Source organism: Corvus cornix, chromosome 10 (assembly GCF_000738735.6).
Source record: "Corvus cornix cornix isolate S_Up_H32 chromosome 10, ASM73873v5, whole genome shotgun sequence".
In the NCBI taxonomy this organism is placed as follows: Eukaryota; Metazoa; Chordata; class Aves; order Passeriformes; family Corvidae; genus Corvus; species Corvus cornix.
Window position 1 is genome coordinate 19,070 of NC_046340.1, and position 13,251 is coordinate 32,320.

General features: G+C 41.0%; 1 protein-coding gene across 1 annotated transcript; it reads left to right on the plus strand.

Moving 5' to 3' along the window:
• The first annotated feature begins 303 nt into the window (after positions 1-303).
• PYGO1 (pygopus family PHD finger 1) lies at positions 304-13,186 on the plus strand. Its single transcript, XM_039557594.1, has 3 exons — positions 304-428; positions 4,806-4,891; positions 6,663-13,186. The coding sequence occupies exons 1-3, from the start codon at positions 380-382 to the stop codon at positions 7,782-7,784; spliced, it is 1,257 nt and encodes a 418-aa protein (XP_039413528.1). The 5' UTR covers positions 304-379; the 3' UTR covers positions 7,785-13,186.
• The last annotated feature ends 65 nt before the right edge of the window (positions 13,187-13,251 follow it).

Below are 13,251 nucleotides of genomic sequence, written 5' to 3' on the forward strand. Positions count from 1 at the left end.
GGCGGGGGCGCTGCGCGGGGCCCGGCAGCCCCGGCGGCGGGGGCCGGGCGAGGCGGGTGCCCGCAGCCTGCGGGGGCCCTGCCCGGCGCGGCTCGGCGCTCCGCGGATCCCAGGGCGGCCCCCAGGCAGCGGCGCTCCGCTCGCCGGACCCCGCCTGGCCTGGCCCCCGCCGCGTGCTGCAGCGGAGCCCTCCCGCGCCCAAACTTTGCAAAGTCTCGTAGCTCCGCTGCTGGGGCGGCGGCGGCTACGGCAGCAGCGGGCGGGGGCGGGGGCGGAGGAGGCGGGGGCGGAGGGGGCGGGGTGCGGGCCGGCGGCGGCGGCAGCAGCATCAAAGAGCCCCGATTCCTGGCGCCCTGGGAGCCATGCGCTGCTGTCTGTAATGTCAGCGGAACAGGAGAAGGACCCCATCGCGCTGAAGAGATCCCGAGGTACGGCAAGGGCCGGGCCGGGCCCGGGGGCGGCCGCCGCTGGGGCCTGGCTCCCGTGCGGAGCGCTGGCCGAGCCGCGGGATGCGCGCACCGCCCGCGCCGCCGCTTCCCGCCGGGCTCCCCTCGCCGCGCAGCGCGGGCCGGGCCGCCTCCGCTGCCGTCCCTCCCTGCGGCTGCGGCGGGGCCGACGGCGTGGGGGCCGCTCGAAGTTTGCTCGGTGGGGCCCGGCCGGGCCCCGCGGGCTCCCGCAGCCTCCGGGCCTTGAAAAGCAGCCCCGGGGCTCGCTGTGCGCGCAGGTGTGCCCCGCAGGGGAGGGCGGTGTGCGGTCCTGTCTCTTGTGTGTCTGGGGATGTGCAGCGCATTAGTATGCAGCGAGCATACTGCTGGTGCAAGGGAATACGGCGGCACTGCCACATGTCCGAGTTCGTGCTGATGCAGAGCCCATAAATTACACTTGAGTGTTCGCTTTTCTGCCCCCAGTCCTGGCTGTGTGCTTGAGTCTAGTTGGGGTTTTGTCTTTCCCTTTCCGGGAGGAAAAAAAAAAAAAAAATCGAAATATTATTCTTTACTAATAACAGTGGTGTTTGGCTCTGGTAAGGTTCGAAGTATGTGTTTCTTTGAAAGGTGTAGGGAGAAGGGTAGAAATGCAGTGTCTCCGTCGACTTCGGCAGTGCAGCTGACTTTAATGGCAGTGGCACATCAGCCTGCGTAGCGATAGTTGTGTCGTTATGGTCCTTAGACACAGAAATGCCTTTCTGAATGAAATAATCAAAGACAGCAGGATGGGTGACTGAGTTGGGTGAAAATCGGGGCAAAATTATAAAATTTGCAATTTAGTGCTTCTCGGTTTTTTGCCTCCTGTTTTGCCCCTGAAATTCTATTGTTCTTGACGTTTTAAGCTTTTTTTCTGGTTGGATAAGTGGGAAAAGGTGTGGATTCCACGGTGCGCGTTGTCGTTGATTTACAGGTTGCTTTTCAGAAACTGTTATAGTAACAGCTGGATTGCAACCTTGAAAATGAGAGAATGAAAACACACAGCACTGTTACAAAGGAGACTGGGATTCATTAGACTCCTCCACTCTCAAGCCCCGATTCTGCAAATATTTAAGCATATATGGCTTCGCGTGCCGGAGTTACGCGCCGAGTTCCACCTGATTACAGCTTAGTATCAAAACTGTTTACAGTCTCAAGGCCTCAGAACAGGGTCACCAAACCCGGTTGAAATGAGACTATTTTTAGTTCTCTGTCTATAATGAAAAGTTTATTCAGCCATTTGTGTTTGTTGGGAAAGCATTCTTACTGAGATAAAGCACCGTTTAAAAAGACTCTGGCATCCACCCTCTAAAAACCTAGACAGAGATTTGTTAGTGAATAGGAAAATATTCTATACTGTATTTGCAGTATGTTAAGTATGTCATAAATTAGGTGCTAAGTCAAAATCCCATAATGCGTAAACAAAACTACAACTTGCAGTTCTCCTGACTCACGCTGAAAATGTCCGTCTTGTGTATGTATGAAGTAATAGAGAATATGAGGCTTATCTCTTCTCCTTTGCCCAAATGTGAATGGCTGAAATTAATTTTAGCTGTAGTTTAATGGGGGAATAGTTATCAGATAAATATTTTTATATTTAGGTCCATGAGATAGATGATGTCCCAGTCAAAAGGATTGTATTTTTGCCTGAAAAATTAGTCTCGGACAATGAATAATTTTTCATTAGTGCAGTGTTCCAAAATGCTCGGTGCCCCTTTAATGAAAGTCTGTGTGGTAGGTACCAAAAGTGACTTTGTGGAAAGTTTCTTTTGGCTGCATGAAAATGAGCCTTATTCACTCTTTTTTGGAGGTATGCTAGGACTAACGTTCTGTTTACTTTCATGTATAAATTAAATCATTATAGAACCCACAGGGAAAATATAAATTCTTAGGGCTGAATTTAATCATTGGCCTCACACAGTGGGAACTGAAAACACAGGACTCCCTTCTGTAAACTGAGGCATGTGAATGGCTTTGCCCACGAAAATAATTCAGGTAGAAATTGCTGGAACTTGTCACTGGAATTCTAATGTTTATATGCTTATGCTTTTGAAGACTGATATCCCAGAGAGAGAATTTATACGTAGCTTTATAAAGTTTTAACTTCAGCGACTGTAAACCAGCACTTGTGTATGACCTTCAGTATTCTACTTGATCACAAATTTACTGATGTCTGTGCTGCTAGTTGTTGAATTTATTAAAAGAAATCTGGATATTTGTAGTATTTTGCTATCAGCAATTAACGTCATTTATGTTTTAAGAGTACAAGGACACAAAGAGGAGCGTGTTTTATGCGGTTGTGAAGATCAGCGTTCGCGGTCCAATCTTACACTGAATTTAGGAACGCTGGAGAAAAACCTGATAGAAAGTGCAGGAACAGTTTTGAGAAAATAGATTATCAAGAAGGTGATTTATAGAGTTGAAATTTAAGGGAAATTTGCCATCATTCTTTATGTAAAACTTTAGGCCGTGATCATTTAGTATCTACAGGTAATGCAGTGGCAATGCTTCATAGCACACTAAGTATATGCAGGATTTTATATTCTAAATCAAGGCAAAAATTCTCTTTTTTTAAAGAGACTTTTCCCTAGTTTCTCTGATGGTAGCTTAGACCACAATATGCTGTGTGCAAGCATGAGTTTATTTCAAGAACTTGATTGTGAAATCGTGCCCTTGTCTTTGAAATTCTGACTTAAAATTTGATGGGTGTTGATCTGGGATATCCATGTATCTTCCTTATGTGCAATGAAAAATGAAATCAAATTTCAACAGTGACAGCTGAAGCCAAAGGGAACTTATTGAAGGAGAGGCAGAACTGGATTCTTACTTGAAGTAGGACCAGTAAATTCCCCGAAACCTCCAAAAAAAAAGGAGGCAGGGAGGAAGTGCTAGGAGTGAAAATTTGTCAGGCCTCCTTGGATCAGGAGTATTTGAAATAGCTTGGGTATTTTGGTCTGTGTACAGTAGGTCTGCTGCTTCCCTGTGAGAAGAGACAGTGTTGCTGAACAGTCCTAAAGCCAGTTTACCTGTCTGCTGGGAACACTTATCTAACACAGAGCAGTATCATGTCATACGTTGTGCCGCTTTACATAATACTGTTGATAATTCACAGTTATCGCCAGGTTGTCTTTGGTGATGAAGACCTGTGCGTTCAGCTGGATGCTTGCATCTTGATAAAGTTTGACTCATATTCTGAATATGAATTTTAAACAAACAACAGTACAATTTTTTGGTTGGATTGTCTGCTTACAGTTCTATGCTGTTACTATATAGTTACATAAAAGAGCAATATCTTAATGGCCCTGAGAAAAAAAGGAATTAATATAGTTTCTTAATGTAATGGTGTTAGTACTTCAGCGTGCGTTGCTCTTGTCAACCTGAAAATGCTTCTACCTACTTCAGCTCAGGGATTTCTTTGCATTCCCCTATCACGGAAATTTCGCTTGAGCCCCATGAAGATGGACTGACTGGGATAATAATGAGTGTGCTAGATTTGTTCTTCATCTATGGTCTAACTAGGGTTTTAAAAATGAAAGCCACAGTTTATACAACTTTGAGAGCTTGTCCCACTGTTGTGAGGGGTGAAGAGGAATCCCAGGTGAAGTACAGATATCTCTTTGTATTGCTCAGGGTCAAGTCTGATTGAATAACCAGTGAAATGAACATTCCTTACTTCTTTTTGTGCCAAAACAGCCTTGCTCAGTCATTCTACGAGGTTTCTGCAGAGGTGGGCTGGTTCACTTAGAGCCCCTCTTATTTTCGGCAGGTGTCTTTTTGTTTGATCAAGTCTTGGATTTAGTGAAATTTAGATCTGGTACACTGGAGGTTCGTCTAAACAACGTGGCAGGTTCTCAGTGGTTTTTATTCACGGATCTACTACTGTTTGCTTTTCCTTCACGGGGGATTGTAACACTCTGTTGTGTATTGCTACACTGAGTTTGATAAACGCTGTGTCTGTGTAAGTTCAATAAGAGGGGAGTCTTAGGCACGGCCTTATGCAGTTCTTTTGAAAGTTTAATGAGTTATAAAAAGAAGAAATACTTCCAACTGGTGACGTGGAGATGTTAAGAACCAAGGAACAGATGAAAATAAAATAAATGGAAATGTTTATTTCAATGGAAATGAGCAGAATGGGACACTGAAGTGATAGCAGACAGCGGTATAGGAGAGATTGTTAGCTTATCTCCACATGTGTGCTCCTTAAGCACTTGCAACATAAGGCACCAGAGTCAATCAGAGTTCAGTATTTGTAACAGATATCTGTTGCTATGGCAGTTACTGGCAAACTTACAATACAGTCTGTAAGAAAACTAATGCACTATTGCACTGATTGACATCTTGTAGGTGGTGACAGTGGATTGGATGGGTTAGGAGGACCAGGAGTTCAGCTTGGAAGCCCCGATAAGAAAAAGCGCAAAGCAAATACACAGGTAAATTCCCCTTACTTCTTTTGAATTCTCGATAAGTAGTGCACTCAAATGTTGTTTGCTGGCGTGACTATCTCTCATTGTTCAGAATATCGGTTGGTTGTCACAAATAGCAGCTACATACCGAATATTTTGGTTTTACTGTGAAGTTGAAACCTTCCTAATGCTAGTTATTTGCACCAAAGTTATTTTAATCTCCGTAAGTTGCCAAAGATGTATAAAGAGAAGAGCACAGTGAGACTGCAACAACTTGTATTTTTACCATATGGATTTGATTCTGAGACAGACTTTTTTTTAATGACTTTGTAGCCATTGGTAGAAATCTGTACAGCGGGAGTAGTTGCCATGAGACTGCTTCTCTCCCTACTTGCATTCCTGTATGTGTAGGTTTGTGGGCTAATGAATCAGTACAGTTTGTTAATGTTTGACCAAACTCTTGGCATACTGCCCAAGTGATTTTCAAGCAAAAGCTGTGAGGCAGGTAGAGCTCCTTTCCAGTGAATCCCTGCAATTTGACATTTCTGTGCAGTTTTTCTTTCCAGAAAAGAAAGCCTCGATACAAAACATCTTAAGCAATTGGATATCTGTAGTGCAGAGTTTTCCTTTGTGTGTTCATTCAGCTTTGAGTGAGAGTATCTGTTAATTTGGTACTGCCCAGTGGGAATAATTTTATTTATGTAGGCATAACAATCACTTTCTCTTAGGCCTATGCAGAGTCCATTGGGATGTGGAACTGTTTTCTTCATTTTTGTTTTGTTTTAAAGTAGTCACGGGGAAACCTGCTCTGAGAAATATTCAGTTACTTTACAAGGTTTCACACATCTTTCTTGGTGGAGTTTCCTTGTGTTCTAGAATGGTAATAACTCTAGAGGACATGCAGATTAGCTTCCATTCCTTCTGACCAGGTTCAAAATTTGCACTGCAGCAATTTTTTTTCTTTTTTTAATAAATTTTAAGTCTTAGTTTACTAGCACTTAGGAGGAAATGCTTTCTGTGAGCACAGTTAGCGTGAGGGTGAACCCAGCAGATGTGCCCTACAGGCTAGCCTAGAATGAATTTCAATTGTATAACTTCAGTGGTGACATTTAAACGGACTCTGGGCTCCATTAAACACTCGATTATGCTCTGTAACCTGAGCATAATCCTTGTATTTCGTACCTGCTGACTGTGCTTTGCAGACTGTCCACAATCGCTGAATGCTCGTAAGGGATACCTCTGTTTGGTATAGAAATGTACGGCATAGAGTATTCCACAGACTACAGAAAATACCAGTCTGCTGACTCCTATATTCTGTATGCCTTTTTTAGAGTTAGAGTACCATTAGGTTTGTATATCCTCATAGAAGTGGGGTGTCTTGAGACATGTATATTCAGTAACGTGAACCCAAAATGAAGTTAGGGAAATGCTTCAAATCTGCTCTTCGATGTTTGGAAATACTTCGTGTATGGGTTTGTGATGACTGGATTTCTGTATTGTTGCTCATCTTTTGTAAAAGATTATGAAATAGAAGTCACAGATCAAGTTGTATTTTCAACTGCAGTTTTTTTAGAACACTGAGACTACTACAAATCACAACATTATCTGGAGCCCAAGCTCCTCTCCTGCCTCTGTACTGAAATTTCAGACAGCCTGGCAGGGTACATTGGGTGAATTTTACGCAACAGCCGAACAGTTCTTTCAGCGGTTGTATTGCTAATCCAGGACCTTTGTGGTTGGTCTGTCTTGCAGGGAAATACTAAAACTAATTAAAATGTTGTATTTAAAATATTTGTAGGGGTCATCATTTCCTCCTCCATCTGAATACGCTCCACCACCGAACCCAAGCTCTGACCACCTTGTAGCTGCAAATCCATTTGATGACAACTATAATACTGTGTCTTATAAACCACTTCCTTCAGGAAATCCATATTTCAGTAATCCCGGTTATCCTGGCTTTGGAGGCTATAATACTTTCAGAATGCCACCTCATGTGCTGCCCAGAGTGTCCTCACCGTATGGTGCTTCTTACTCCCTCAGAAACCAACCACATCCTCTTCCTCAAAACCCTGTTGGCATGGGTTTTAGTCGACCCCATTCTTTCAGCTTTGGTCCACACGAGAACCCGGGTTTTGGGAATCAACCACCTTATAGCAGTGGTCAGATAAATCAAAATGTCAATATGCCTGCTCAGCATTTCAGGCCAAATCCTGGGGAGAACTTTGGCCATTCCGGTCAGATACCTCACCCGGATGTGCCAACTAACTTTGGTCCTGGAAACAATCCAAATTTTTCAAATTCTCAGCTAGAGTCAAACCATTCTTTTGTTCCTCCACCAAACGCATACAACCAGACAAAATCATCGGCACAAAAGCAAGACTTTAGTCAAGGTGCAAGCAAAGCATCCAGCCAGAACACTGCTGCTCATCAGCATCATCACAGGACAGAGGACATTGTAAGTCAAGGTAACAGTGACCTGAAGAATGTTACTCGAAACAGTGTGGTAGATCAGGATAACAGCCATTCTAATAGTGCTGATAACACCAATGCTGGCCACTCAAATGGGACTCAAACCAAGTCCCGCCAGCCTCGAGGTACTGCTGAAGGATGCAACTCTGAAAAGAGCAGCAAAACACCCCTCCATCCCAGTCGTCATGGGCACTCGTCCTCTGAACCCGTCTATCCGTGTGGAATTTGTACACACGAGGTCAATGATGACCAGGACGCCATCCTGTGTGAAGCCTCTTGTCAAAAATGGTTCCATCGGATCTGTACAGGCATGACAGAGTCAGCCTATGGCCTTCTCACAGCAGAGGCATCGGCAGTGTGGGGCTGTGACACCTGCATGGCTGACAAGGACGTGCAGTTAATGCGCACGAGAGAGACTGCGGGACCGCCTGCGCTGAACACAGAAGGCTGACAGCCTGAATGGGTGCTGGTGGAGGAAATACTTGCTACGAAAATTCAGTTACAAATTGGGTACTTCACTTTCTGCAGACAATCAGTTGTGTTTGATTGCTGTCATCTATTTTTCCGTAATTGTTTTCATTCATAAACTTTCATCTCAGCTTTTGTACTCTTAGTTTTATGTGTCCAAATGTTTTACAGGATGGAATATTTTTTATTTCTGATTAAACTGTAACTGACAACTGATCGGAAGTAGGGTGAGCGTTGACAATATTATTGAAGGAAAAATGTGCCTGAATGAATAGCCCTAATTTGCTAGTGTGTATTAATGTGTTAACTAACACTAGCATCTAGTGCTTGGTTTTAATGGTACTATATTTGCAAGTACTCATTACTTTCTTTTTTTCTTTTGGCGTGAATGTCTGTTATTGATGTTCTTGCTAGCCTTTCTCTGAATATAGTGGAGATGACATGGAGGAATGTGCAGTACTAATAGTTGTTACTTTAGGGTAAATAAAGAGAATTTTGTATATGCTTTTTCCTACTTTTGAAGGAAAGCATTAATGTGCTATTCAAAAATCATGAATTCCTGCTTAGTAACACAATGAAACCCGCTAACTATTACACATTTCTGTTTCCTTGAAAAGGCAATAATCTCTTTTGACTTCTCAGCAATTACTTGCTGAAGGCTCTTGCTAGGTCTTGCATTATTTGGAAATTGTTGCAAAATAGGATTAAATTGGAAAAAGAACACATCAAGTTTATGAAGTCCACTGCTTTAAATCTAGAGAATGCCAAAACTAGGGTTGCACATATAACCTTAAATCTTTTATCTTGAGGTCATACCTTGGGATACAGTCTTTGCATCTGTCACGGTTGTGCAGTCATGCACCTCTCTCTCATTCTTTCTCGCTGATGGTTCCAGTCTCCTGCCTCAGTGCTGCCTGAGAACTGTGAATGAACTAGTGCACGGAAAATCCTGGCCAGCTTCTAGGGCTGTCAGCTACAGCCTACTCAGTCACCCTGAGCTTACACAGTCCACTTGGCGTGAAGGAGGGGGCAAGGCAATGGAGTGTGCTCTGCACAGGCTCTGAATTGCATTATAATTTGGCTAGCAAAGTCTTAAAACTAAATTCCCACCACTGCCTCTGCCAGTCTTTCAGTGAGGGGGCGGGAAATCTAAGCTGAAGAAAAGAAATACAGCTGCGATATCAGGTGAGTTTTGTTCACATCAGAACTAAGTAGTCAGAATTTTAGCTCCTTTGCTAAACCTGATATCCTACTGACAAGTACGAATGGCACTAGAGCTTCTTGTGTGATGCTAAGAAATTCTATTTTAATAAGGCTAATTTGATCTTATTCTTGATCTCAAAAATAACTCCCCTTCTTTTTTGAGTGTTGGGAAGCATCTAGCCTTGAACAGTTCAGCCTTAGCAGTGCGATAAAGTTGCATGCGCAACTGAAAACGTTTCTTTAGAGAGAAATATTGGTTTGAATTAATAAAAAGAGGCACTGTAATAACAGATTCTGCTTGTAATATGTACCACTGCTCTGGAAACAGTCTTTAAACAGCAATTAAATCATATGTCAAGCTCACAAGTACTAGTCATAGTTCCTTAATGTGATAAATTTTTCAGGTCTGTGATGATGAGGGATATAGGAGTTTATAGAGAATACAGTCATCTAATAAAGAGGTAGTTTTTATGGTAAGCCATGCTAATGAGTGAAAGTAAGGCCTGTTTGATAGTTCACCGTCATGTTTGATTTTAAATGGGCTCTACTGTGGTACATTCCTGGAAGATACTGTGCGGATCTACGCATACTTTTCACTTTTATTTTAAAAGTGAAAAGTTTTGCTGTGTAAGTGCAGTATTACCTTTTTTTTTTTTTTTTTTTTTTTTTGGCTTGCCCCTCTTCAGGAAAAAGAAAATGATGTCTAAAGTGTAAGTGACATATTTCATATCTTGGGAATTTCCCTGTATGGAGATGTAAAGTGTAAGATAGATCCAGAGCTTCTGTTTTAATCACTAGTAGCTTTAATTTATTACATTAACTAGACTTAATCTTGTTGTGTTAGAGGTGTGATTTTAAAACCGACAACAAAAAAACAAACAAGCAACAACCTCTGTTAGAGGAGATTTATTCTTCAGTAGTTTTCCTAATAACTGACAGACTGTTTGAATTTGCTTTTGGTACCTGAAGTAGCAATTAAGCCAAACCTTGTTTAGATAGATTAGTTCCTCTGGGAATCGGTTTAATCTCTGCAACAATTTGCACTGTGAATGTAATGGAGCTGGTTCACACCTACAGTAATGTAAATGAAATAAAAATCTTGCTCAGTGAAAATTCAGCAAAAGCTCCAATGATGATATTGTTACCTTTCCCACTCCCACATCCCATGCCTCTTGTGAGAAGATTTTTGGGGCATTTGTTCTCGGAAGTCCAATTAATGTTTTAACATTTTGGAACGGACATTGTATTTAAAATAGCCATGTATTTCTTAATCTCTTCCTCGACCCAACATGAAGTTAGTCAGGATATTAGTATTTAAATAGGGTGTTCTTATAAACTTAAAATCAACTGGAATATCATTTTATAAAGCCTTAAATTGTGTATTTGTGAAACTTATTCTAACAATTGATTTTAGGTTTTTCTAAACTGATACTATACTGGGTTTGTAACCCGGTAAATTTTCTGCATTTATTAACCTGTAAGCTCAAGGCATTAGCAAATGTCAATTATATCAAATAAAAACAAATTAAAAACCCACCCCACGCTTGTTAGTGCACTGATCCTAGAGATATGACTGACGAGGATCTCCAGAAGTCATCCAGCCAATATGCTTGCCCTACTGATATGCTCTTGGCATACTTGAACTTTTTATCTAGAGAGCAGTTATATTTTGGTTTTCTCTGCATGTATTGACTAGTAGTAGTTCAAGTATGCACAGGAAAAACAGCAGTCATGTTTGATTAGTAAGGTACTAGGAAAATGTCAGCTGATTAGCATTAGAAGTTAGTTCTAGAATGATGGGTGGGAGGGAGGATGGGTGGGAGGGCTTACTAGAGTAGGTGAGGTTTTTTGTAATACTCTCTATGAAACAATTTGTATTGAACTCTCATGCGCTTCTTTCATTACTGGTGATTTAGACTGTACTGGTGCTGCACACCAAAAATATTGCAAAGATTTTGTAAATCTTGCAAACCTTAACATTTTTATGGGAAATGCCTGTGTCCTTTTCAAATAGTTTCTGGTCATGGACAGAAATGCAGCCTTTTATTGCTCCCAAATTTTTTTTCCCCCTAGGCTGAAATAAATAGGTATAACTTGGATTTTACTGTCCTTTGGTACTGGTACTGTGTACTTCTCTGCTAGTGACCAATTTTAAATCAGAAAACATGTAAGTGACAGTGCTGTATACAGACTAGAGGGCAGGTAGCAAAAATCCTGTTTCTTGCTGGTTTAGTCATTCCTTCTGCAACTTGAAACAAGCAGGTTGACTCTTTGTGCCTGTCTCTTCTTTCAGAAGATGGACCTGATGCTTACTTCCAAAGGTTGTTTAGAGGCCTAGTTATTATTTGAGATCTTCAGATGAAAGAAGCTAGAGCAAAGTATGAAGTTTGCTCTACTTAAAACAAAAATATAATTTTGGGGGCTGCTCAAAGAAGATTATACTTTGTGACCTCTGAAGTTTTTAATCTAAGAACCACTTTTGTAATAACATTTTTCAGGCTTCATTTCAAGCATGGGAGAATTAATGAAGTCAGTGAAACTGCATGCACACAGTCAAGAATGTTTTAAAGTGTTTGCAGTTTGGGGCCTGTGATATTTGCAAGTGAAGTGCTTTTATGGTTTGAGATTTTTACAAAATTGGTGGTGTTAAAATGTAGCACCTTTTTAACATTTGTCTTTATTCCAACTTAATACAGTAACGCATCTGCATTAAATATATCCCTTTCATTTTATAAATAAGCATTGCCTGTCAGTAAAAGTATTGGTGTAGCATTTTTAAAAAAGGAAGTCATGCTTCTTATCATGTTGTATGTGACTTAAATGACTGTTTCATATTAAAACTAATCTTTCCTTATGTACTGCTTAAATATACCTGTTTTGGGATATCAGTTCAGTACTTTTTATACAATCTTGAATGTGTTCCACATTGGTGACATGTATTTTTGCAACAACTTTTCTGTTTTGATTTTAAATTAGAGCATGTCTGAAGTAATACATGCATTAGTGCTGTGGTGTGTGACAAAGTTAATGTATGTAATTCAAATTGGAAAAGTTTCCAGACTTTGTCCAACATTAACCCTGTGGCCAGGGATTAAATTACTATGTAATACAAATTATTTCATGCCATGATGTGTTTTAAGCTACTCTATGAAGTATGTGAAATATTATTGTTTACGGATTGGTAGCTGGTGTGGTATCTTGCGTAGAATGAGGTATGATAGATGGTAGCAATTCATGATAATTAAAACTGAGTACCTTTCAGAACACACAGCACTGATATGCATTATCATCTTGTTGCCCTTACTTAATGTGAATTTCTTAATATTATCCACTGATAAATGGGTGAACATTTGGTAATCAGCTCTTGGGCGTGAAAATTCTATTCTAACGCTCTTTACTTGTTTTACAGAACATATGATTTTTTTGTTCTGTTTAGAAGTCATATAATTTTTTTGTCTGTTGGATGTGATTAGATATATGCAGGAGGATGTAGAACTGGATGTATTTTAAAGTTGTTCTGCAGTTGCTAAGTTTTGTCAGAAGCTTTCTATGTTAGAATAAACTCTTCCCTAAAATTGGAAACTAAGTGTACTTAGCAGAACTCTTCAAGGCAATATAACTGTCCTACACTACATCTTGAGTTATGCACATTCACTTCTTTATATGGAGGTGATAACTTACGCTTTATGTAGAAGAAAAGAAAGGTCCCTTTAATGGCCTAGTGCTGTGTGTCATCAGTTCTGAGGTAATTAGTTCTGAGTGGTGTTCAGGCCCTTAGAGGTGCTGCCTCTAGCTTAAAGTTTTCAGTGGCACCCTTATTAGTCTCCTGGTTTAGAAATGGCTTATCCCAACACCACAGAGAATACCTATTTCTGCATTGTTTACCATACGTGATTAATTTTCCTTTTCACGTTCAAACAAATGGTCTCAAAATAATTTTTTGATCCAACCCCACCTTTTTACTTGGAGATTTGTGTACTGTATTTCAGGAATTGCTGTACTGAAGACAGTTTGGGATTGGAGTTAGGAGAGATGTCCTGTCTGTTCCTAGACACTCATGTTTTCCTCTACAGAATGGCCTGAATCTGGACTTCCATATAAGGAGGGCAAGCTCTTAATATACTTCTTCTTTCTTTCCTTTTTTTTTTCTTTCTTGTTATTTTTTTTTTCTGAAATGTGAAATAATACAAAGTTATTAGGGATTTTTATTTAAAATGTGGTCTTTCCTCCAAGTTTTTGTTTGTGGC